General features: G+C 43.0%; 1 protein-coding gene across 1 annotated transcript; it reads right to left on the bottom strand.

The window, feature by feature from the left end:
- Positions 1-3,180: 3,180 nt before the first annotated feature.
- LOC111953596 (ribosome biogenesis protein SLX9 homolog) lies at positions 3,181-27,185 on the bottom strand. Its single transcript, XM_023972973.2, is given in 8 exon segments — positions 3,181-3,422; positions 3,498-3,956; positions 4,192-4,260; positions 7,883-7,990; positions 7,992-8,049; positions 15,083-15,151; positions 26,501-26,621; positions 26,882-27,185. Coding segments are annotated over 7 exon segments (753 nt in total). The 5' UTR covers positions 27,080-27,185; the 3' UTR covers positions 3,181-3,422; positions 3,498-3,826.
- Positions 27,186-27,710: the final 525 nt, after the last annotated feature.

The following is a 27,710-nucleotide window of genomic DNA, read 5'->3' as shown; positions in this document are numbered from 1 at the left end:
GATCTCGTCACGGTATCTCTGTGCATTCAAATTACCATCAATAAAACGCAATTGTGTTTGTTGTCCATAGGTTATGCCTGCCCATACCATAACCCCACCACCACCATAGGACACTCTGTTCACAATGTTGACATCAGCAAACCGCTCGCACACACAACGCCATACACGTGGTCTGCTGTTTGTGAAGCCGGTTGGACCTATAGTACTGACACATTCTCTGGAGGCGGCTTATGGTAGAGACATGAACATTCAATTACCTGGCAACAGCTCTGGTGGACATTCCTGCAGTCAGCATGCCAATTACACAGTCCCTCAAAACTTGAGCCACTGTGGCATTGTGTTGTGTGACAAAACTCCACATTAGAGTGGCCTTTAATTGTCCCCAACACAGGATGCACCTGTGTAATGATCATGCTGTTTAATTACCTCTTTGATATGCCACACCTGTCAAGAGGATGGATTATCTTGGCAAAGGACAAATGCTCACTAACAGGGATGTAAACACATTTTTTCAAAGAATTTGAGATAAATACGCTTTTTGCACGTATGGAACATTTCTGGGATCTTTTATTTCAGGTCATGAAACATGGGACCAACACTTTACATGTTGCGTTTATATTCTGGTTCAGTGTATAATTTAGGCATATTTTAATATTCAATTTGGAGCTGAATAGGATGATACTTAGTCAAACAATAACTACAGTATGCTCATTAATCCTCGCATTGCACATCAATCAATAATTTTGAATATCTGTAAATATGCTGTCATGGCCACATTTGCAAACAACTGGCACGCATAATATACCTTATATGTGCTACTTTTCTAGCTCTGCTATGTCATTCATTATTGACAGGTCTTCACTGCACTGCTCTGAACAGTGAATGTACTGGGGTGAATCCTGTTACGAAAAGCAGTATGCCGATTTGCATGTTTCAATATTTACATTAAATCACTAAATAAAGGGCAGATAAATAAAGACTACAGAATAAGTGTGTGTGTGTGTGTGTCTAAGATTCACTGACTCACCTCACCTGCCTGGAGGGAGAGCGACTTAGAGACTAGTCACGTCTGCAAACAGCCCTGAAGACGTTCCACAGGAGCCAGCCAGCCAAAACACTGATGAGCAAGGAAAATGTGTTCCAACCACACACACACACACAACACCGCTGGCTTCCTGTATGAATCACATAATAGCTACACTCTGGTGTATGGTGAGTCACTCCCCAATGTCCTGAAGACTGCAGCCGACAACAGAGCATTTGTGGCTAACAGTCACCTCTAGTTAGTTAACCATCAGATCCACTAAAGACATGGGGATATGGGAATACTGTAGTTTCTTTAACGCTAATGGAGTAATTCTGCATACTGTATTCAATAAAGCACAATTTCCTCATTAATGAGTAGGTTACTAGCCGATGACTATGTAGTACATGAGCCTAATAAAACAGTTATGGATTATGTTTTTAATTGTTTTTATATAGCCAAGCCTGCCCAGGATGGTACTGCAGATGCACAATACAACTACAGTATGAGTCATGTATGAGAAATAGGGCAGCTGGGCTTGAGGAACGGATACAGACAAAACAGAGAGAATATACAACAGACAGACATTAAAACGTCCCGGTTCTAGAAAAACATCTACAAACCACCCAAGGATATGTGTTCACGAAAATGAATAGACAAGACAACACATCGCTCATGTAGAGTGGAGAGCAACAGATCCTTATTTGCAGTACAGTTGAAAAACATATCACACACTATGCTCTCCCACTGACATTGGCCATCACAGTAACAACAGCCTGCTACCCAGAGTACCAGTCGAAGCACCGCTCATTTAAAGCCCCTATACTGGACAGGAGACTAGAGCAATCACTCACAAGGCTGTCAGAGTAACCCTGACCTCACACCCAGAACCTCTGTTACAAGAGACTAGTGTAACCCTACTGACATATACAGAGCAAAAATGCCATGTACCATTTTGAAATAGGCAGTGGGAACTGAACAGCTTTGCTTCTTGTTACAAAGTCATGCCCAGTATTTGAAATTAAAACAGGATGGATAGGTGGTACTGAATGGTAGTGCATTTGCCTGCACTGTAATGATTAAAACATTAGCCTGTAACCGGGGGGTAATAGCGGACAGATATTTGCACTATAAACTGCCATAAGCCCATGTAATGCATTAATGCTTCATTGAACGCCATAGAGGCTGACAGGATTCATAATGGAGTAACCTAGACCTACTCCCTCCATCAACAAAGTATAATAATAGATGCTATTTATCAGACGCTTTTATCCAGAGACAGAGTCATGCGTGCATACGGGTGGTCTCGGGAATCAAACCCACTTTCCTGGCTTTGCAAGTGCCATGCTCTACCAACCGAGCTACAGAATCCATCTACTGTAGATCCACTGGCTATCAGTCTTCATCCTGGGTTGATATGAAGGACAGAATGTCCCTGTTACATGCAGAGTAATAAGCATGTATCGGCTACACAACTCTGGTTAGGACTCACCCAGCACTATTGTCTATAGATATTCATCCAATCATATCATGCATTACTAATGAATGCTAATGGCCTGTTCCAGCAATAAACATACCTTCTATGAATTGGCTATTTCTTCTTCTCTCAAATGTAATCAGATTGGTGCCTGAATGGGCAATGAACCTCTAGGCCCACCCCCCCATCTCTGATCTCTTTCTCCGTTCCCTCTTAATCTTCTCCGTACCCTCTGTCTGCATCCCAAATGGCATCCTATTCCCTATAATGCACAATTCTTCTTGACCTGGGCCCAAAGTAGCGCAATGGTGAATAGAGTGCCATTTGGGACGTAATCTCTGTGGCTCTAACCGTCTGAAGTGTCCATCTACATCCATGCTTATCATCAGTTCTAGGCTGAAGATGTTTCCTTTCTATTTCTGGACCTGCGTAGCACACCGCCGTTGCTACTTATGCTCACTGATATGACGGGTTGGTTTCCATGGATATGCTGCTGTTCTGAGCCTCAGGCCTTGGGATTACAGATCGCAGTTGAACTATAATGAATTCAGAACATGACTTCCAAAATGGAATCTTTCCCGTTCCATATCCATCCCAATCTGATCTAAATTCATATTCATCAACATCACAACGACGTGACACATACATAGTGTCATACAAAATGGAAGGCAAGTTTGAATGTACTGTATTGCATTTTTAATATCGCCTAAAAGAAACGTGGAAGAGACACTGTACAAAAATCGAAAGGAGTCATTTTGATGACAGATCTATTCTCAACATTTACAACATCAGTTTGTTTTTCCTCATCCACAAAAGTAACTTCATTTTCAACTTCTCCAGAACTGGGGGCATGATCTAATTAGGGGTTGTAAACATTGCCGTTACTTGTAAGTCCTCTGATGTTTTACTGGTATAGTGCACCTGTCTCTTATACACATCTAGATGTGTATAAGAGACAGCTTGTAAGTCCTCTGATGTTTTACTGGTATAGTGCACAATGACCAAAACCACTTCAATCAAAAGATCTCATTGATTTTGGCAGGTTTTGTAGATTGGGCACAGGGAACAGGGATGAAGGCATCAGGGTTTCCCTTAAATAAAAAGGCAGGGGCTTTCTTGTGTCATGGCCGTGTTCGAAAGCATCAATTTATGACTGATCTACAAATTATAATAAGTAGTTATTTAGGATGCAAGGTTATTTCTAGATCAGTCAGCTAGTCTGCAGTTACCGACTGCAACGTAGTCGATCTCAAACACGACCCGTCTCTGGGTGGGGGGGGGGGGTGCTCAACTGCAGATCCAAATGGCGTCTCCAGTCGAACAGGTTAGCTAGGCCCCTGCTCCTCTTCCTGCTTCAGTCTCTTCCTCAGATGCTCACCAATAGCTGCCAGAGGGTTAGTCTTGCTGTGTGCCAGGTTCTTCACAGCTTCACTAAACCGGCTGGTCTCAATCTCCCTGAGATCAAAACAAAACAGGTAGGTTGTATGGTAATAATCAAATAAAAAAGAGTAATAATAACGGTAAAAGTAAATAGCAGATGGGCAGTTTATTATCTTGTTTGCTCTGATAATCAGCAGGATAACATTTTCATTTTAGCTCCATGTCATTTTCTCATGGAGAATAATAAGTTAGACGTGATCATAAGTGGTGGTTTGGCCATGGTCGGGCACAGGTTAATGTGAGGTCTTACAGGAGTTTGCGTTTTTGGGCTGGCTTCATCAGGCTGAAGTCTGTTGGTTCTGGCTTCTTCTTCACTGGCCTGAGAGGGAGAGACAAAATGATAAAGATGGTCAAAAAGTGATTGATTTCACATGGAATGATTATGGTTAAAAACAAGATACAGGTTAAAAAAGAAGAAGAAAGAATGACAGTTAGGACCACAATGTGGACGTGGAAGAAAACATTCCCATAACATCAAAGATCCACCTCCATATTATACAGTTGGTATGGGGCTCTTTTCTACTCATGCCTTCTCATTTCAAACCTCGGCTAACCGCCGTTGAGCAAACTCTAGGCATCTACATTTGCTGGATGACATGAAAACATAGTTCTTGGGCCACGCACACCCGTGGTAGGTTTGACTTCGAAATGAGAATGCACGAGCAGAAAAGAAACCCCATACCTACTGTTAAATATGGTGGTGGATCTTTGATATTATGGGGCTATTTCGGTTCCACTGGACCTGGGGCCCTTGTTAAGGTCAACGGCGTCATGCCCTTTACCCAGTACCAGGACATTTTAGCCAAAAACCTGGTTGCCTCTGCCAGGAGGTTGAACATTGGCTGCAAGTGGTTCTTCCAGCAAGACAATAACCCCAAGCACACATCAAAATCCACAAAGAAATGATTAATTGACCACAACATCAACATTTTGCAAAGGCCATCTCAGTCTCCAGACTTGACACCCATTGAAATCTTGTGGTTTGAATTGAAGAGGGCAGTCCATAAGCGCAAACAAAAGATATCAAAGATCTGGAAGGATTCTGTATGGAGGAATGGTCTAAGATCCTTCCCAATGTGTTCTCCAACTCATAAAACATTTTAGAAAGAGGTTCAGTGCCGTTATCCTCGCAATGTGGGGTATTGAAAGGTATTGAAAAAAGGAGTGTCAATCATTTTGACCCCTACCTTCGAGAAAAAAATGATGACTTGTCATTTCTTTTCATTTTACCTCCTTTTTCTCCTAATTTCAATTACGATCTTGTCTCATCGCTGCAACTCCCCTACGGACTCGGGGGAGGCGAAGGTCGAGTCGTGCGTCCTCCGAAACATTTACATGCCAAACCGCACTTCTTAACACAAGCCCTCTTAACCCGGAAAACTAGCTGCACCAACGTGTTGGAGGAAACACTGTTCAACTGACGACCAACATCAGCCTGCAGGCGCCCAGCACGCCAAAAAGATTCGCTAGAGCACAATGAGCCCCCCCCCCCCAGCCAAACTGTCCCCAACCCGGACGACGCTGGGCCAATTGTGCGCCGCACCTGTGACACAGCCTGGGATCGACCCCGGGCCTGTAGTGACGCCTCAAGCAATGCGATGTAGTGCCTTAGACCGCTGCGCCACTCAGGTGACACCTCACAAAATCTCTTTAATTATTTATTTTATACAGTCATTTTTGCTCAACTTTATCAAGGGTGTCAACACTTTCAGACCCCAGTGTACATACACATCTTTTTCCTAACAAACATTCTATCTACCACATACACGGCAAGAGGGTCCAAGTTGTCATGGGTAGGCCAGCATGTATAGGCGCCATCTGCACTCTTACATTGGTTGAGTTGTATAAGGAACCACACAACCCCCATCCCCCAACGCATAACAAAGACGTTTTTGGATTTTGATAAAAAGGTGMAATTGAAGGAATATTAATCTGACATTAAGTCAAACAAATCATCGGAATGAATCTGCCTGATACCGTTTTTATCCACACTGGAGAATTCCAAAATTCTAACTTCAGTCAGGGAGGATTTCCAGTGTCACACAGCCGGTGATCATAAGTCTGTCTTGTTCACACCTCACACACACTTTTTTTTATTTTTATTATTATTATTTTTTTTTTTTACCTTTATTTTACTAGGCAAGTCAGTTAAGAACAAATTCTTATTTTCAATGACGGCCTAGGAACAGTGGGTTAACTGCCTGTTCAGGGGCAGAACGACAGATTTGTACCTTGTCAGCTCGGGGATTCGATCTCGCAACCTTTCGGTTACTAGTCCAACGCTCTAACCACTAGGCTACGCTGCCGCCCCAACTTATAGTCATTGCTGACATCTCTGGCCTTGGCTTATGTTAGGATCCCCGTTTCACACTTCAAATACATCCATATGTCAGCCTGAGAGATGAGCATTAGGCCTGACATCACATCCTTGTATGAATATACAGCAGGCATATCAAAAAAACTGGTACAAAAGCAATACTCTACATCCAGCTCATGGTCTTCATCAAAAGACTGCCTTTCATCAACAAATAACTTTTCTCCAAAACTTGTTCTTGACCTTCTCTATAGTGCCTGCTACTCCGGGCTCCTGGAAGAATGAACTTGTGAGAAGTGAGCTAACGTCACCACTGCCTAGCAACCATGTCTCCATGGACTCTGATGGAAGGCTTTGTCAGAACCAAAAGGTTAATTACATGTATTGGAACAGTTTAAAGGGCCCTTTTATACGCCCTATATGGTGCATTGCTTTTTTGAGTCGGATAGGCCTACCTCCTAACTGTAACTATGTGTGCTCCGCTGAGCTCGCCATCTTGGTTTACTTTAAGCTGAAGAGAGAGCGAGGGACACAGATAGAAACAGACAGGAGAGAAAGAGAGAGAGAGAGCGCTGCAGTAGCACATTAATAAACAAGCTCCACTGAGGCTTTCCTGAGCTGAATTTGACTGCAATATATAACCCTGGAAGCATCCAGACACCAAAGAGGAACGTTATAACGCACAATTGAAATGTCCTCAGAACAATACCAGACTTCATTTACTTGCAGGATTGCCGTTGGAGGCGATTTCTTCCCCTCTTATTTAGTGCATTTTATGGCATAATCTCACCCATTGGTGTATTCATTAGTCGAATTCCATTGCAAAATGTTTGGTGTGTTTACCGATAACACTAGGAACCAAATGAAACGGGGAGGGACCTACTTGCATTTGTCTAATAGAAAGGTTTTTGTTGCAAAACGTTTTCCGTTTCGAGTAAACGGTTTCTGTTGCAAAATGTTTTGACCAAATGTTTTGCAATGGAATCCAACTAATGAATACACCCCAATTCTCTTCCTTCCTGTTTTGAACAGAAGTAATATCCTTAATATCTGCAACCCTGCCACAGAAGCCAAATCTGTCCTCTACACCTCAAAATGACTTACAAACGTCTGACTAATTCTGCGCTGAAGGCCATWCTGTAGAGGTAGGGTAGTATTGTGGCACTCTGATTCTGTCATAATGTACTGTGTGGAAAATATATGGGAATTTACATCCAGGTCTGTCCTGTAACATGGCTCATTAACCCCAGTGACAGGGTCCTGAGGCACTGCTGCTGGGCTGGCCCCTTCTACCAGGGGCCCCTGAGACCAACCACTGGGACATTATGAGCTCATGTATTCCTGTGACAAAAATGCTAAGAAAGACCTAAAACAGAGGATTGAAATTCACTTGGATAAACTCAACTTGACAAAGGCAGCGAAAGGGTTGGACAGTGTGAGGAGACGACAGAGTGCCAAAAACGTAAACGATGACATGGTGGTAAAGAAAACGATGACCCATTTCACAGATGAAACAAGGCCTGCTAGACAAACCAACAGCTGTAAGAAGAGTCAGTGGGTGTGAGGAGAAAGAGGATGGTGTGAAATCATAGCATTGCTGGGGTGTTCCACAGGGATGTGTACTTACACCCTATTCTTTCTGGAGGCCTTTCTGGAGGTCTTGGTGGTGGAGGGGATGAGTTGGCAGAGTTCTGGTAGGGCGTCTGCCAGCGGCCTCATGTCACCCACAACGGCAGGCCGCCCTCTTAGCCTGGGCCACTTGTTGCTCCGTTGCCAGCTTGATGGAGCTGATCTCTAAATATCATACAAAAAAAGCATATCAATTAGGTTAGTTGAGTCATTTGTACATGTGAGTGGTGAGTCTCTGATCCACCTCTACGCAGACGACACCATTCTGTATACTTCTGGCCCTTCTTTGGACACTGTGTTAACAACCCTCCAGGCGAGCTTCAATGCCATACAACTCTCCTTCCGTGGCCTCCAACTGCTCTTAAATACAAGTAAACCTAAATGCATGCTCTTCAACCGATCGCTGCCTGCACCTGCCCACCCGTCCAACATCACTACTCTGGACGGCTCTGACTTAGAATATGTGCACAACTACAAATACCTAGGTGTCTGGTTAGACTGTAAACTCTCCTTCCAGACTCACATCAAACATCTCCAATCCAAAGTTAAATCTAGAATTGGCTTCCTATTCCGCAACAAAGCATCCTTCACTCATGCTGCCAAACATACCCTTGTAAAACTGACCATCCTACCAATCCTCGACTTCGGTGATGTCATTTACAAAATAGCCTCCAATACCCTACTCAATAAATTGGATGCAGTCGATCACAGTGCCATCCGTTTGTCCGCTCTCGTTGGCTGGCCCTCGCTTCATACTCGTCGCCAAACCCACTGGCTCCAGGTCATCTACAAGACCCTGCTAGGTAAAGTCCCCCCTTATCTCAGCTCACTGGTCACCATAGCAGCACCCACCTGTAGCACGCCTCCAGCAGGTATATCTCTCTGGTCACCCCCAAAACCAATTCTTCCTTTGGCCACCTCTCCTTCCAGTTCTCTGCTGCCAATGACTGGAACGAACTACAAAAATCTCTGAAACTGGAAACACTTATCTCCCTCACTAGCTTTAAGCACCAGCTGTCAGAGCAGCTCACAGATTACTGCACCTGTACATAGCCCATCTATAATTTAGCCCAAACAACTACTCTCCCCCTACTGTTATTATTATTTTTGTCCTTTGCACCCCATTATTTCTATCTCTACTTTGCACATTCTTCCACTGCAAATCTACCATTCCAGTGTTTTACTTGCTATATTGTATTTACTTCGCCACCATGGCCTTTTTTTTGCCTTCACCTCCCTTATCTCACCTCACATTGTATTATAGACTTATTTTTCTACTGTATTATTGACTGTTTGTTTTACTCCATGTTTAACTCTGTGTTGTTGTATGTGTCGAACTGCTTGTTTTATCTTGGCCAGGTCGCAATTGAAAATGAGAACTTGTTCTCAACTTGCCTACCTGGTTAAATAAAGGTGAAATAAATAAAATGTAGGTAGGGTGAAGTGACTATGCATAGATAATAAACAGCGAGTAGCAGCAGTGTACAAAACAAATGGAGGGGGGTCAATGTAATAGTCCGGTGGCCATTTGATTAATTGTTCAACAGTTTTATGGCTTTGGGTAGACGCGTTACGGAGCCTTTTGGTCCTAGACTTTGCACTCCGGTACCGCTTGCCGTGCGGTAGCAGAGAAAACAGTCTATAACTTGGGTGACTGGAGACTCTGACAATTTTATGGGCTTTCCTCTGACACCGCCAATTATATACAGTTGAACTAGTAAGTTTAAATACACCTTAGCCAAATACATTTAAACTCAGTTTTTCACAATTCCTTACATTTAATCCTGAAAATGTCAGAATAATAGAGAGAATGATTCATTTCAGCTTTTATTTCTTTCATCACATTCCCAGTGGGTCAGAAGTTTACATACTAATTGAGTGGATTTGGTAGCATTCCCTTTAAATTGTTTAACCTGGGTCAAACGTTTCCGATAGCCTTCCACAAGCTTCCCACAATAATTGTGGTGAATTTTGGCCCATTCCTCCTGACAGAGCTGGTGTAACTGAGTCAGGTTTGTAGGCCTCCTTGCTCGCACACACTTTTTCAGTTCTGCCACCAAATGTTCTATAGGATTGAGGTCAGGGCTTTGTTTGATGCCACTCCAATACCTTGACTTTGTCCTTAAGCCATTTTGCCACAACTTTGGAAGTATGCTTGGTCCTTGTCCATTTGGAAGATCCATTTGTGATCAAGCTTTAACTTCCTGACTGATGTCTTGAGATGTTGCTTCAATATATCCACATAATTTTTCTCCTCATGATGCCATCTATTTTGTGACATGCACCAGTCCCTCCTGCAGCAAAGCACCACCACAACATGATGCTGCCACCCCCATGCTTCATGGTTGGGATAGTGTTCTTCAGCTTGCAAGCCTCCCCTTTTTCCTCCAAACATAATGAGGTCTTTACGGCCAAACAGTTCTAGTTTTGTTCATCAGACTAGAGGACATTTCTCCAAAAAGTACAAACTTTGTCTCCATGTGCAGTTGCAAACTGTAGTCTGGCTTTTTTACGGCAGTTTGGAGCAGTGGCTTCTTCCTTGCTGAGCGGCCTTTCGGGTTATGTAGATACAGGACTCGTTTCACTGTGGATATAGATACTTTTGTACCCGTTTCCTCCAGCATCTTCACATGGTCCTTTGCTGTTGTTCTGGATTGATTTGCACTTTTCGCAGCAAAGTACATTCATCTCTAGGAGACAGAATGCCTCTCCTTCCTGAGCGGTATGACGGCTGCGTGGGTCCTATGGTGTTTTATACATGCGTACTATTGTTTGTACAGATGAACTGGTACCTTCAGGCGTTTGGAAATTGCTCCCAAGGATGAACCAGACTTGTGGAGGTCTAAAAAACAATTATTGAGGTTGACTGATTTCTATAGATTTTCCCATAGTGTCAAACAAAGAGGCACTGAGTTTGAAGGTAGGCCTTGAAATACATCCACATGTACACCTCCAATTGCCTCAAATGATGTCAATTCGCCTATCAGGAGCTTCTAAAGCCATGACATCATTTTCTGGAATTTTCCAAGCTGCTTAAAGCAACGTCAACTTAGTGTATGTAAACTTCTGACCCACTGGAATTGTGAAACAGTGAATTGTAAGTGAAATAATTTGTCTGTAAACAATTGTTGGAAAAATTACTTGTGTCATGCACAAAGTAGATGTCCTAACCGACTTGCCAAAACTATAGTTTGTTAACAAGAAATTTGTGGAGTGGTTGAAAAACTAGTTTTAATGACTCCAACCTTAGTGTATGTAAACTTCCGACTTCAACTGTAGGTCCTGGATGGCAGGAGGCTTGTGATGTACTGGGCCGTACGCGCAACCCTCTGTAGCGCCTTGTGGTCAGATGCTGAGCACTTGCCATACCAGGAGGTGATGCAACAGGTCAGGATGCTCTCGATGGTGCAGCTGTAGAACTTTTTGAGGATCTGGGGACCCATGCCAAATCTTTTCAGTCTCCTGAGAGAAAAAGGTTTTTGTTGTGCCCTCTTCACGACTGTCTTGGTGTGTTTGGACCATGACAGTTCGTTGGTGATGTGGACACCAAGGAACTTGAAACTCTCGACCCGCTCCACTACAGCCCCGTTGATATTAATGGGGGCCTGTTCGATCCACCTTTTCCTGTAGTCCACGATCAGCTCCTTTGTCTTGCTCACATTGACAGAGAGGTTGTTTTCCTGGCACCACCGTTCTCTGACCTCCTCCCTATAGGCTGTCTCATCGTTGTCGGTGATCAGTTCTACCACTGTTGTGTCGTCTGTAAACTTAATAATGGTGTTGGAGTCATGTTTGGCCACGCAGTTGTGGGTGAACAGGGAGTACAGGAGTGGACTAAGTGCACACCCCTGAGGGGCCCCAATGTTGAGGATCAGCGTGGTCGACGTGTTGTTGCCTACCCTTACCACCTAGGGGCGGCCTGTCAGAAGTCCAGCCTTACCAAGATTACCTAAAACCCTTTGTAGAGTGGCATTGATACACTACATCAGCAAAAGTATGTGGACACCTACACGYACATCTCATTCCAAAATCATGGGCATTAATATGGAGTTGATCCCCCTTTTTGCTGCTATAAACAGCCTCTACTCTTCTGTGAAGGCTTTCCACTAGGTGTTGGAACATTGCTGCGGGGACTTGCTTCCATTTATCACAAGGGCATTAGTGAGGTCGGGCACTGAGGTTGGACAATTAGGTCTGGCTCGTAGTCGGAGGTAGCGTTCTCCTGGCATCCGCCAAACCTAGATTTGTCCGTCGGACTGGCAGATGGTGAAGCGTGATTCATCACTACAGAGAACGCGTTTCTACTGCTCCAGAGTCCAATGGCGGCGAGCGTTACACCACTCCAGCCGACACTTGGCATTGCGCATGGTGATCTTAGGCTTGTGTGCGGCTGCTCAGATGGAAACCCACATCATGAAGCTCCCGACGAAAAGTTATTGAGCGGTCGTTGATCCAGAGGCAGTTTGGAACTTGCTACAGCACTCGGCGGTCCCGTTCTGTGAGCTTGTGTGGCCCACCATGTCACGGCTGAGCCATTCTTGCTCCCAGACGTTGCCACTTCACAATAACAGCATTTACAGTTGACCGGGGCAGTTCTAGCAGGGCAGAAATTTGACGAACTGACTTGTTGGAAAGGTGGCACCCTATGACGGTGCCACGTTGAAAGTCACTGAGCTCTTCAGTAAAGCCATTCTACTGCCAATGTTTGTCTATGGAGATTGCATGGCTGTGTGCTCGATTTTATACACCTGTCAGCAACAGGTGTGGCTGAAATAGTCGAATCGACTAATTTGAAGGGGTCTCCACATACTTTTGTATACAGTATATAGTGTATCAGGAGAATCTCTCTTTCTTGAGATTTAAAAAATATGGTTAAAAGCATGGTGGTTTGGGCCTCTTGGCTTTCATCATAGAATGGTGTTGATCCCATCCATTTCAGCCATGAGTTATGATGACTATGAGCCATATGGTTTCTTATGTGCAGACTTGCCCATGTAATTGACTGTGAGTATCAACTGGAGTATCAGCAGCAAAACACTAAACCCTACATCACCACAGACTTTAATAAATACTGTGATCAGAGCCAGGGAGGAATATTCAAACAAGATGTCAACGGTACAGGCGTACAGTTCGTGAACAGTTGAAAATTGAGGTGCATTAAACTTCATGGTTTTAAGTATAAATTCCGACTTTAGTGGATACGATAAGATCATAGACAGGATGTGTTGAAGGTATTAAAATGGCTGCTGAAACATTATTCACTGTTCATGTCATTTAGGCTAATCCTTAGGCTATTTCCAGTTTGTGCAGAACTGTAGGATAGATACTCGTGCAACGCGGCTTTGATTGAAGAGACCTCTGTCTCTTATTTAGGCTAAATGAAGGAACACATTGGGCATTAAATCACCTCTGGAATATACAGTCTGAATAATAACCCTTATTCGTCAACACATATTTTGCACAACTTCATCAGTACAGATCCAGAGGACGCCACGCTGCAGATACAGACAGCCCTGCCTCTTCCTGGAATACAGTTGGTCTACGACAGAAAAGCAATTATCAGATTTTTTTCTTTCTTTCTCCTTGTTAATTTCCGAAAACTGCAGAGGTCTGAGGCTCACAGCCCGTCTCTAATTTCAGATGGAGTCAAAAGGACCATTAGCGCCTAATGATATGCATAGAGGAGACATCTTGTGTTACACAGAGAATTGATTGGATCAGCAGATCGGGTTACTAAGTGATCACAATTCTAGAAGAGTAGGTGGTGGTGTTAAAAGCGCAATAAGGGATCTGGGAATCTGTTCAATGGTCATTTCAGAGGCCTGCTGTTTGGCTGGATAACACATGCCAGACTGTAGCTTTAAAAAGGGGTTGTAATTACATAGACACAGCTAGCTCTGTCCCGGGCTGGACTGGCACAGCGCAGAAACCTCAGCTTCTCAGTAGAGATCAGTGGGGATGGGGCTCCTCATTTGCACCAACCTAATGCTGTTATGTCCCGGAGGCATCTATATCTTGCCTTTCAAACATTTTTGAACACAAAAGGCATAATCCTACATTTTATAAATTCAAACGCTTTTGGGAGAGAGCACCGATGTCAGGAGTAGGGAGTGTCGAAAGGTAAAAACGTGACGGTTGAAATTGTCAAAGACTCCAGCTAGCCAATTTATAGACTGTGCTCTCTGCTACCGCATGGCAAGCGGAACCGATGCACCAAGTCAGGAACCAACAGGACCCTGAACAGCTTCTACCCGCCAAGCTATAAGACTGCTAAATAGTTAGTTAAATAATTAACCAATAGCTACCCGGAATACCTACATTGACCCTTTTTGCACTAACTCTTTTGACTCATCACATGCACTGCTGTTACTGTTTATCATCTATCCTGTTACCTAGTCACTTTATCCCTACCTATATGTACATATCTACATTGTACACCTGCACATTGACTCGGTACTGGTACCCTGTGTATATAGCCAAGTTATTGTTACTCATTGTCTATTTATTACTTGAGTTATTATTTTGTGTTATTTTATTTCAATTTCTTATGCTATTTCTATTTTATTTGCATTGTTGGGAAGGGCCCATAAGTAGGCATTTCACTGTTAGTCTACACCGGTTGTTTACGAAGCATGTGACAAATAAAAATTGATTTGTTACGGAGTCCCCTGCCTGTGAGTCCTATCACTTAATGAAGCTCACTCCACCAATCCCCAAACAGTGCCAGAGATCAGGGGGTCATGAACTTGCTCCCCAATCTCCTATTGACCTCGGTGACCAGGCCACTGACCGGTTGCTAGGGTCTGGTGGTTGCTATGGAACCGAACACAGTCCTCCTGCCTGCTCAGAGCCTCCTCTCCAAGTGGACATGTGTGATGGTGTGTGGGCAGAAGTGAGTACCACTATCACTATACAGCCCATATTAGTATTACTCTTGTATCTGCTTAGTCATTCATTACCATGATATGTTTATTACGTACAGTATATCCCATTCATCATCTCTCTTTGCACAGAACCAAATTAGTCACATATGTTCCCGCAAATAAAGTTCCCGATTATGTGTAACTCTCGGCGAGGGTGCCTTATTCCTGCTGACAAAGGAAAGGTGTCACTGGGTCACACACACCAGTCAAATAGGAGGGTCTCCCTCATAGAAACAGTACGCGTCAGATCTATGTTAAGTTGTGATAATACTCACTGTTTAGCCACCGGTCTCGCCTCTCCTTCATCTTCTCTTTCTTCGTCTGCTGCTTCTTCTCCTCGGGGACTGGGAACGAACAAACAAACAAAACAGACAGACAGACAGACAGACAGACAGACAGACAGACAGACAGACAGACAGACAGACAGACAGACAGACAGACAGACAGACAGACAGACAGACAGACAGACAGAGAGACAGGAGAGACAGGAGAGACAGACAGACAGACAGACAGACAGACAGACAGACAGACAGACAGACAGACAGACAGACAAGAGTGCATCCACAATGTTACACTGGTGCTTCACACATTCAGTAGAGAAAACATACATCGCAGCTTCTCCTCGTGGGTATGTGAAGCGCTCATCATCAACAATAGAAAATAACATTCAAAGCAATTCAACTCATTAACGATAAAGGAAGAGTGACGACTTTTTATAATGCTTTGGAAATTGAAATGTGCCAGATCTTTTCCCACAAGATAATTGGAACCAGTAAAATGTGCCCATTGCCAAAGAAATAATTCACAGTTGAATAGAATTAAAATAATAGATTTGAGTTCGGGGTGTACATTGCTTTTTAAATTTCCCAACGAGAGCTTGATTTGACGGGAAAAAGAAAAGCCTGTGACATGTCATCTTTAAAACAAACTACGGCTAAAAACTTTTAAGTGAGAAAGTGAGAAAGTAATCGCAGTAGTGTTGCGAGCGCCTCAGAAGAAGATACGGCTCAATCAGGACATGTGGCTTGTCTTTCCTGGTTCAAAGGCCTGGAGAAAGGGAAGAGATAGAGACAGAGGGAGGGGGTTGAGAACAGAAAACACTACCTACTATCTATTTTTCCCCTCTTTACAAAAACATCCTGTCCTGGGATGGAATGTTTTCAGCAATTGGGAAATCCACGTTGAGGCCCCCTGTGCATAGGGTAGCCCCAGCGGTGTTTGTGATGTGTGTGTGTGTGAGCATTTGTTCCCATCTCTGCCCTTCCTGACAAAGAAAGAGTTATCACTGACACTGGGCGATAAGAGCAGAGGTTATCACACAGAAGGTTGCATCCTGTAGCACAATGACAATAACAGACGCCGGACAGTAGGCTTATTGTCACTGTCTACCATATCACTGGAGTGTCTAGTGGAAAATGTATACATTTTAGAGAGAAAATGAGATGGAGCTGGTAAAGAAAAGCAAAGCACTAATTTAAAACTACAGCACAACGGTTGAATTGCTTTGAACACAAAACACGACCTTGATATCTGTGGAGCATTTTTATTATTTTAATTATTTATTTATTTATTTTTAATCCCCCCACCGTGATTTTACTCTCTGTCGATGAAATCGAGAGAAACAGGATCGATGCGCTGCTCCGTGACTTTGGGGAAATGAAGTGTCAGTGTTGAAGCCTGGCCCTATATATAGCTAGCAGAGCCTACTGACGGAATTGGCTTGGTAATTAGCAATGCAGCAGTCCTTGACTGGCATGTCTGAGGAGGAGGATAAAGTGGAACTCAATGGGACCCAAACGCTACACGCCACAGCATCTCTAGTAGGGACTTTCCTTACTCTCATGTTCCTTATGTCAACACACAGTGCCACAACTGACTTTCTCTGAACAGGCTACATTGTAACCTGGGGCAACATTTTCTGAGGATCCTACAGCACTTTGAGGTTGCCTATTCAGAGATAATATATTGTTCCTGTCATACTAAACACGGGGATCTGTTTAGTTTGATAGATGTTGTTTCAGTCTGCAAATGAAAACTATGATGATGGAGCAAATAACTAGGCCTATTCATCCAGGCTTTTTAAAATAAAACACGTTACATCATCACCATCATTACCATGACATTGTAGATGTAGTATCTACAGTTGAAGTCGGGAAGTTTACATACACCTTAGCCAAATACATTTAAACTCGGTTTTTCACAATTCCTGACATTTAATTCCAGTAAAAAATCCCTGTCTTGGGTCAGTTAGGATCACCACTTTCTTTTAAGAATGTGAAATGTCAGAATAATAGTAGAGAATGATTTATTTCAGCTTTTATTTCTTTCATCACATTCCCAGTGGGTRAGAAGTTTACATACACTCAATTAGTATTTGGTAGCATTGCCTGTAAATTGTTTAACTTGGGTCAAACGTTTCAGGTAGCCTTCCACAAGCTTCCCACAATAAMTTGGGTGAGTTTTAGCCCATTCCTCCTGACAGAGCTGGTGTAACTGAGTTGGGTTTGTAGGCCTCCTTGCTCGCACACGCTTTTTCAGTTCTGCCCACAAATTTTCTACAGGATTGAGGTCAGGGCTTTGTGATGGCCACTCCAATACCTTGACTTTGTTGTCCTTAAGCCATTTTGCCACAACCTTGGAAGTATGCTTGGGGTCATTGTCCATTTGGAAGACCCATTTGCGACCAAGCTTTAACTTCCTGACTGATGTCTTGAGATGTTGCTTCAATATATCCACATAATTTTTCTCATCGTGATGCCATCTATTTTGTGACATGCACCAGTCCCTCCTGCAGCAAAGCACCCCCACAACATGATGCTGCTACTCCCGTGCTTCACGGTTGGGATGGTGTTCTTCGGCTTGCAAGCCTCCCCCTTTTTCCTCCAAACATAACGATAGTCATTATGGCCAAACAGTTCTATATTTGTTTCATCAGACCAGAGGACATATCTTCAAAAAGTACAATTTTTGTCCCCGTGTGCAGTTGCAAACTGTAGTCTGGCTTTTTTATGGCGGTTTTGGAGCAGTGGCTTCTTCCTTGCTGAGCGGCCTTTCAGGTTATGTTGATATAGGACTTGTTTTACTGTGGATATAGATACTTTTGCACCGGTTTCCTCCAGCCTTTTCACAAGGTCTTTTGCTGTTGTTCTGGGATTCAATTGCACTTTTCACACCAAAGTACGTTCATCTCTAGGAGACAGAACGCGTCTCCTTCCTGAGCGGTATGACGGCTGCGTGGTCCCATGGTGTTTATACTTGCGTACTATTGTTTGTACAGACGAACGTGGTACCTTCAGGCGTTTGGAAATTGCTCCCAAGGATGAACCAGACTTGTGGAGGTCTACAATTTTTGTTCTGAGGTCTTGGCTGATTTCTTTTGACTTTCCAATGATGTCAAGCAAAGAGGAACTGAGTTTGAAGGTAGGCCTTGAAATACATCCACGGGTACACCGCCAATTGACTCAAATTATGTCAATTAGCCTATCAGAAGCTTCTAAAGCCATGACATCATTTTCTGGAATTTTCCAAGCTGTTTAAAGGCACAGTCAACTTAGTGTATGTAAACTTCTGACCCACTGGAATTGTGATACAGTGAATTATAAGTGAAATAATCGTGTCTGTAAACAATTGTTGGAAAAATTACATGTGTCATGCACAAAGCAGATGTCCTAACCGACTTGCCAAAACTGTAGTTTGTTAACAAGACATTTGTGGAGTGGTTGAAAAACAAGTTAATGACTCCAACCTAAGTGTATGTAAACTTCCGACTTCAACTGTATCATTAGTGTTCAATTAGAAACTTCCAATCATTGAATGGCAACTTGAGGTTACAGCATTGTGCAGTGCAGAGACAGAGAGCCTAGAGATGTTGTTTAAATGGGGCACCACTCCCTTCACCTCCCCGATCAATAGCATCTCATTTAAAGACGCAGATGAGTTTGCGTTAGATGAGCAGGCAGCAGGATAGAACACAGATGTTGGATATAACCTACATGGAGGCATACAGACAGGTGGTACGATGCAGTGACGTGGGGTGCATCAGCAAAGTATTCTGTTAAAGCTAGAAACGTTCAATCAAAAAATAACAAAGCCACACCCCGCCTCTGTTTTGGTAAAACACTGAGGGATGGGCCTGGAGAAATGTAACCACTCTCAAACTCATAGACAGAGCTAGGGACGCAAGGGCTGACCATTCATTATCATTTTTCTTGGTTTGTCTTAACCATGTTTTGAGGCAATCCAGTGTTTGTTCATATTTACATTCTTTACAAACATTGGAGTAAACAAGCTTATTTTTGGGGTTCTGATGGGGTATGATAGTTGAACTAAGCTCATGAGGCATGCATAAGTTATATTCTTCAACAGGTATATTATTCATTATATTAAGTCCAAAAATGGATGTAGCAACTAAGGATTCTAGCTTTAAGGTACTTCCAGTTGAAATGTAAGCTTTGAAAACACAGTCCTCGCGTTGCATTTCTGAAAACAGACATTTGGTACAACAGACAGACATTAAAAACACATAGGAATGTGCGTGTGTGCTGGAATTGGCCTTGGGGGTCCTAATCACTGTACTGGGTTGAGTGTAGCTACTACGTTACTGGCCATTACCCCACTCTCAGAGGGTGTCTCAGCGGGAGTTCGGATATACATTATTTAATTTATTTTTTAAATGTCCAATTCACACATATATAAGAACCCACCTAATTATTACTAATCATCTGTACTGTGCCTGTCCATCTCTGAATCTAGCTTTCTTGTAGAATGCATTTGAATAGGTACTGTAATGTGTTAGAAATGGATATGGCTTATCAAGAAAAGTGAGGAGGAAAGGCAGGAAAGAACTAGTTATAATACAATAACAGTGTCCACACTGTAAAGGATTTTTTGGGGGGGGGAATGACTCTCCGCTAATAATAGCAAGAAGGAAAAAACTAAAAGGAGAGGAGTGGGCAGCGTGGTTGGCAGGGGGAGCTGGCAGTGATGTCCGGGTTGTGTGGTGGTAGCTAATATCATTCTGCGGCATTGAAACTGTCAGTGTGGGACAGTGGGAGTCAGTCACACTTGAGAGAATTCATAGTGTTTGTTTATCATTCCCCTGCCACCTCCTCGCCTATTCACTGCTATTAAAAACACCCTACAGCTTCTCTCTTTATGCAAACAAACATATTATGGTATGGACTAGGATCGGGGTCAATTTCATTTCAATTCCAATCAATTTAGAAAGTAAAGCAAATTCAGATTACACATTTTTTTAATTGAAACGCACTGGATTTTTTTATATTTTTAATTGGGGTGTCAGAGTACTTCCTGAATTGAAATGGACCCCAACACTGGTATGGACTGTCCAATAATACCTTTCACAATAGTATTTAAAATGTAAATTACGCCCAGGGGAATGATTCACTTTGACGAATAATCTACATTGAGGTAATGTCCTCCATATCTGACTCATGCTCTAGCTAACATGGTTAATAGTGCTCATGGTGGGTGAGTGCGCTGCTGCACTGGCCTGCTTTCTACTTTGTCCCTTATTGATCTCCTGCTGTCCTCCTGCTGTCCCAGCCACAAGGTTGAAAGGTTCAACAACAGTCAGCCAACAAAATGTTATTCCAGTCATTTCAATGACCACAGCACGGTTGATGAGCAATGTGGATAAAACCATTGGGCCTGGCAAGCAGCAGTTATGTAAGGTATTGATCGGTAAAGTGACAATTGTACTCTGCTCTCATTGCTTCTTTACCCGGGAAGCAAATACTGACGGATCCTGACCAAAGCTCATCCTTAGGATAACAGCAGCAACTGGTTCACAAAGAGATCAGAGTTCTGTACTACGAATCTAGATAGAGAAGACAGTGAACTAACTTTGGCCAACTCTTGAGTTCAACTCGTGATATCCTAACTGGAGACATGAAAGTGGGTCACCTTTTAGCCAGGTCAATTTCTATGCCAACGAATCCAAATCAAATCTTATTTGTCACATACACATGGTTAGCAGATGTTAATGCGAGTGTAGCGAAATGCTTGTGCTTCTAGTTCCGACAATGCAGTAATAACCAACGAGTAATCTAACCTAACAATTTCACAACAACTACCTTATACACACAAGTGTAAAGGGATGAAGAATATGTACATAAAATATATGAATGAGTGATGGTACAGAACGGCATAGGCAAGATGCAGTAGATGGTATCGAGTACAGTATATACATATGATATGAGTAATGTAGGGTATGTAAACATTATATTAAGTGGCATTGTTTAAAGTGGCTAGTGATACATTTTTTACATCAATTTTTCCATTATTAAAGTGGATGGAGTTGAGTCAGTATGTTGGCAGCAGCCACTCAATGTTAGTGGTGGTTGTTTAACAGTCTGATGGCCTTGAGATAGAAGCTGTTTTTCAGTCTCTCGGTCCCTGCTTTGATGCACCTGTACTGACCTCGCCTTCTGGATGATAGCGGGGTGAACAGGCAGTGGCTCGGGGTGGTTGTTGTCCTGGAGGGCAGGTAGTTTGCCCCCGGTGATGCGTTGTGCAAACCTCACTACCCTCTGGAGAGCCTTACGGTTGTGGGCGGAGCAGTTGCCGTACCAGGCGGTGATACAGCCCGACAGATGCTCTCGATTGTGCATCTGTAAAAGTTTGTGAGTGTTTTTGGTGACAAGTCGAATTTCTTCAGCCTCCTTCAGAATGAACCTGCTGTGGGGCAGGCTAACTCCACTTACAATGAATGAAGTGTTTGAGTCGTGAGTTGAGGACCAATGAAATTAGATTCCCTCTTGCAAAGAATGCATCATCATCATCCCTTCAAGCCGTGGATGTCGATTAACGCAGCCCCCTGCACCTCTCTGATTCAGAGGGGTGGGTTAAATGCGGAAGACACACTTCAGTTGTACACCTGACTAGGTATCCCCTTTTCCCTTTCATTCAGAAGACTGGGGCGGCAGGTAGCCTAGTGGTTAGAGCGATGGACTGGTAACCGAAAGGTTGCAAGATCGAATCCCTGAGCTGACAAGACAAAAATCTGTCATTCTGCCGCTGAACAAGGCAGTCATTGAAAATAAGAATTTGTTCTTAACTGACTTGCCTAGTTAAATAAAATAAAAAAATATATAAAAAAAGACTAGATATAAATATTTTATTAATCTAATGTTCTTGTGTGTTTAATTTTTTTTCAAATACATGACGCATTTAGTAAATTGAGGATGAATTCGAAACTTCACGCATAGTAAAACTTTCGTATGACTTTATAAAAATTGCGAGGTTAAAATCAATAGGAGTGGGGGGAAAGAGGTCTCGTGCATTCCTAAGCACACCAAAGCACTTCTAAAAGGCCATTTCACACAAAAGCTCTTATTGCTCCTGTAAATCGCTCTGGATTAGGGTTAAGTGCCTTGCTCAAGGGCACACCGGCATATTTTTCCCCTAGTCGGCTCGGGAATTTGAACCAGCAACATTTTGGTTACTGGGCCAACGCTCTTAACCGCTAGGCTACCTGCCGCCCTATATTCCACACTGTAGTATCCCTTGATCATGTGTAGTACTTACTATATCATTTTGTAGTATACTATACACTGTAGTATACGTCGAATCTGTAACGCTTACTATAGAATTGTGTAGGACACTATAGAATACTATAGTAACTATTACAGTATTATCCACACAAAAAAACACTGTAGTAAATACTACAGTAAAACATTACACTTTTACTACAGTAATATTAAAACAGCATTTAATTAGCATATACCCCACCTATTCCCATCCCCCAATTTGTGGCACCCATGATTGAGAAACCTACATGCCAAGTATGTTGTGTTCCCTACAGGTTACGCTCTACCAACTGAGCCACACCGAACCACAACCTAGATCTACTGATGTTACTGACTCGCTTCTCACTGACAGGATGACCTCACCAATTTCCCAGCCACCCACACTGCTGTTGCTGCTGCCATGGCGATAAGACGGGTCAGGACAAGACCTCGCCACCACATCACAAATCAGGGTCATTCGTAACCCCTGGGGTGTATCACAGCAACTAATAAATCCTTGCAGAAAATGTGTCATCTCTAACCCTATATCGGAAACGGCTTCAATTATCACAGAGTTTATCTCAAGCCAAAACATGGTGGCATAAAATGAACTATCAAACCAAGCGAAAGTATTTTCATCGCTCCCTTTTCATTTCCACGTGCATCTTCAGCCCATGCTCAGATACAGCTCTTCCAGAAGCAACACACACACCACCTTTCATCACAGGGCAGTTAGTTCCTTCCTGCCGGGTCCAATCTTTAATCTGCCACCGCAGTGTCAACAACATGGGTTGTCCTGCTGTAGCAGCAGAGGTACAGGGGCCAGATAGGCATCTCTACTCCTGCTGCATCCCCGTCCCTGACAGCCCTGGTCCTGGACTGCTGATGGGTGAAACTCAACCCGACCTGGGGCTGTTTGTGGTGGCGAGAGAGCCTTACTTACCACCTCCCTGGTCCTCCCTGTACCCCCAGAGAGGATCGGGTTCTCAGCACACAGTGAAATAGATAGCACCGATTAGATAGCAAGAAAGGCATTTCACTGTACTAGTGCACGTGACAAAAACTTGAAACTTGATTGGGCTTTATTATGAGTGGTTGGGAAAATTCCATATTTCCTTTCCTGCTTGGGTTTGCCCCCGCTTAGCCTCTCCGCTTTCCCCTTTTCTCTGGCATAATTGACAGGTAGCTCTCTGTTAGGTGGAGGAGAGGGGGTGTAGTGCCTTTCGGGAGCTGACAAAAAGATGGAAGAGGTGGTTTCACAGGGTCCCAGCTCAGATACGGATATCCCCGATTAAAAAAATGCAGAGAGGGCTCTTTGTCAAAACAGAGGTGGTCACTGAATGATCGATTGCCGCAGACGTCACTTTGAGCATCACGCCGTGGGAATGGCAGCAAGGAGTTCTGCTCTTCGAAACAGAGTTTTCTGGTCAAGACTAATGTAGCACGGAACACGTGGAAGTGAACAGGGCTCGACAGCGCGACCGTTTCACTCGCATATGATCTTAAATATTTTGCCGTGCGACCTGGAATTTTTATTTAAGAGCATCAGTGTGACTAGAAGAAAAAACATCTCAGAAAATTGTTGCAATGATTACTTCACTGTACCGCAGCCTTGGACAATACACCGAGTGCAGATCCATGCTTGCACCATTACTACAAAGAAAACAGCATGTTGCCTTCAATATTTTTAATTGCGCTCCTAAATTGTTTAACGTAGGTGCACACGGGCTCCTTGTTAAAAAAAAGTCAGCGTAGAGCCCTGGTGAAGACTATGAACTAAGGCACTTGAATAGGCCTAATAGAAAATCAACTGCAGAGACTGATATTCAGTCAGGAGGATGGGGAATTTTTATTTTTTTATTTAACGAGGCAAAAGGCATGCACAAACATGCACACACAAAGTGTGCATTTGCTGCCAATGAATATGCCAAGCACCAACAGTAAGTGTGCATAATAACACTAATTAAATCAATCGAATTAAAAGTGGAAGATAAGAGTTGATATCTGCTCGGATACAAGCACCCAGGGGGGCCTACAAGAGGCAACGGATGAAAAGACATGACACACTCACAGCATTCGCTTGCTTCTTTCTGCTCTGGCAGAGAGAACAGAGTATTTTATAATTAACAGCATAGTAGAGTGGCTAGCTGTATAGATGCCTGAACAGAAACCAGAAGGCTTTAATCCCCGTGGGCAGAGACAGACACCGCCAAGGACGGGGTGCTCGCGAAGACGAACCAAAAAGAAATGTAATATTAATGTAGTAGAGTCAGTGAAAGTGAATTTGGAATAATTCAGGTGAAATACCCCTATTAACACGACAACGTGACAGCGTTCAGCTGAAATGATAAGCTGTAGGCTAAAATAATTGATCTCTATAATGCCGGCTCCCTTCCGTTCCCTCATTGTTAATGTGTAGAAGGAGGCAGTGCTTTAATCACAGCAGCTTCCACAGCTAGAAGAGCCCACAGTTCGCAATGTCTGTCTGCTTAGACGAGATGGTAAAAATCCAATTCATACCATTTCCGTGGACGGGATTTAAAAACAGAATTGTTATTAAACCCTTACTTATATCGCGTCAATTTTATTTTCCCACGAACGTACTGTCAAATTAGATTTTGCTTTCCATAACCTACTTACCATTTCACAAAGAGGTCAATATAATTGTCTACAGACACTGTTTTGGGAAAACAAGAGCACACTGACAAGCATTTCACCATGGCAACAAATGGAATACTGCATCTCATTGCCCTGTCCTTTTTTTCATTTCATAAATTTGTCAGCAGCCAGGAAAGCACTTGCTTTAATTAGTTAGCCTAATCAAAAGACACAGCTAAATATACCCGGCGTTAATAGATCACATCACATCCAACGTATTAAACACCCTTTAAGCTTCAATGCAAGAAAAGGGCTGAAGAGTGAGTACTCGTTAGCAGTGTGTGTGCGTCTGCAAGCGAGGACGAGAGAAAGAAGAGGAAAGAAACGGCAGAATGCAGAAACTGAAGCTATTTAAATACTTGCTCACTAGCTACAGGGAACAGCCAGTCACCTTCTGCAGAGGTTGAGTGAGCCAGCCAGGGACCTGGCACCCCTGAACACCTCTCCCACCATGCACTACAGACAAAAGCCGAAACAAGCAAGAGACAACAAGACATTGGAAGAACCTTGATGAGAAATCCAAACCGTAAAAGTGACACTCAATACATCTCCCGAACAGCCTTTCTGACAAAGAGTCAGGGCAGACTACTTACTACACACCGTGTATCGACATCCGTCACTGTTACACCGTAATGCACAAGGGACAGGACCACCTGATGCTTTCCCATGGGGCCGCAGCGAGGTACCCTACCAAGAGAACTACACCCTGCAGCACCAGCCTCCTCGGTGCGTCAGCGGTGCCACGACTCATCTAGTCAGGGAGAAACACTGATGCAGGGGAGCTAGGAGGCCGAACTGAACCTTGATTTCATGCATGAACTATTTATGCTGCAGAGAGGCTATAAATAGAACCAGTTCTCTGTTGTCGAATACGGAAGATGGGCTTCTTGCTGCAGCACTGCCGCTGCAGCTCTGCCACTGCAGCAGCCACTCTGACTGACTGACGTACATTGGGCTTAAACTAACTTGAAAGAGCCTAGGTTTCAAGAGGGAAGAGGTTGGCAGGTGCATGGAAACATCAATGGAAAAATATATACTGTTAAAAACATGTCAGATTGAATAAGTAAATGAAATAGGGTTCCAATAAGCCTCCATATAACCAATAATTTGGATGGTTAGTTTCTTATCTATATGTTACCATCATTCTTACTTTTCTTCATTACACCTTTTATACCAATGGTAAGTAATATACTGCATAGACTGAGCTGTTGCCATCGTCACATCACAAGTCACTTTCTGTCGAGTGATTCCTTTGTATTTTCTGCCCTCTTGTGGTAGGAGAGAATGACATAACGTGTACAGAAAAATACTATGTGCCTGGTTGATTTTGCTGGAAATAAAGAATGTCTCCAGGACGTTTTGGGGAGCTAAAACGTCACGACAATTAAATGCATGTACTTGAAGGTAGAATATGATTCGTTATTGAGACACACAGACAAGTACTCTCGTGCAGATTTCCATGGATTAACTAGCTAAATATTTGGTTGACAATCAAAGTGTATTTACCTTTCTGTGCAGGTGTACCAGTGTCATTGGATGGTTCTTCAAACTTCAGAGTTTGCACGAGTGCTTCAGGGCTGATTTGTGTTCCAGCAAAGATTCCACTTGGAAAGGAACTCAGTGGGGTCTGTTGGAAGAGCACATCCACATTGACACTCAACATAAATATAATGCAAAAAAAATACACGCTTCATACTAATTTCTCTATAGCCAGCTAAATGTATACATTATGATCCTAACTAGCTGACAACTAGCTAGCTAGTGAAATATCTAACTGTTAGCTAGCTAACGTTAACTGTTCTAATAGCTTTAGCTATAACGTTAGCTAAACCATCTAAAAGAGACGGAGTTGGCAAGCGAACGTTAAATTATGTGTTGATAAAATACCTTCGCGTTTTCATCCTTCTTATTGTGCAGCTGTGCATTGTTTGTCTTGTTTACATCGAAGATGAACGAACCACTTGTAATCACAGGAATCGGTGCCTTTTCTAAATCTGTGGATCTTGCGCCACCGGACGGTGGACTGTCAAGTTTAACCGCAGCCTGATGAAGCTTTTCGCGGACCCGCTTTATCTTTCCAACCATACTGCCTCTTAGTTACTGAGTTAAATAAATATACAATCTGTCTCCGAAGCCACACTCATGCTCGAACTAGCTAACAACGTGGAAAATCTTTTGACAACAACAAAATGTGCGCCCCTGTGATATGTGACCGGGGGAAACAATTTTGTGCAAACTATAGTTCTGCCTCTTCCTCACAAAGTCCCGCAGTGACTGATGGATTGGCCAAAAAAATAGGCCTACAAGAAAACAAGATGGGTGAAGTAAATCAAGACCGTATATCTAAATTATTAAGATGATAAAATGTCATATGTACTTTATCTTTGTATATATAGATCCATGATCTAATCTCACCAGTCTCTGAACTCCTTAGATAAATGAAAATGATCTTTATTTGCAAATGGATATGGCAAATAACTAACTACAGTAGTACATGCATAGATAGCTAAATACATATACAAATAATACTGTTATATGAAGTCTGAACTGGACAATATTACAAAAAGAGTTAATAGATATGCTATAACACAATACAATAGGCTATACATCAGGGCTCTCCAACCCTGTTCCTGGAGAGCTAACTTCCTGTAGGTTTTCACTCCAACCCTAATCTAGCACACCCGATTCTAATAATTAGCTGGTTGATAAAGCTGGT

The sequence above is a fragment of the Salvelinus sp. IW2-2015 genome, linkage group LG27, assembly GCF_002910315.2.
Source record: "Salvelinus sp. IW2-2015 linkage group LG27, ASM291031v2, whole genome shotgun sequence".
Taxonomy (NCBI): Eukaryota; Metazoa; Chordata; class Actinopteri; order Salmoniformes; family Salmonidae; genus Salvelinus; species Salvelinus sp. IW2-2015.
This window is presented reverse-complemented; position numbering and strand designations above follow the sequence as displayed.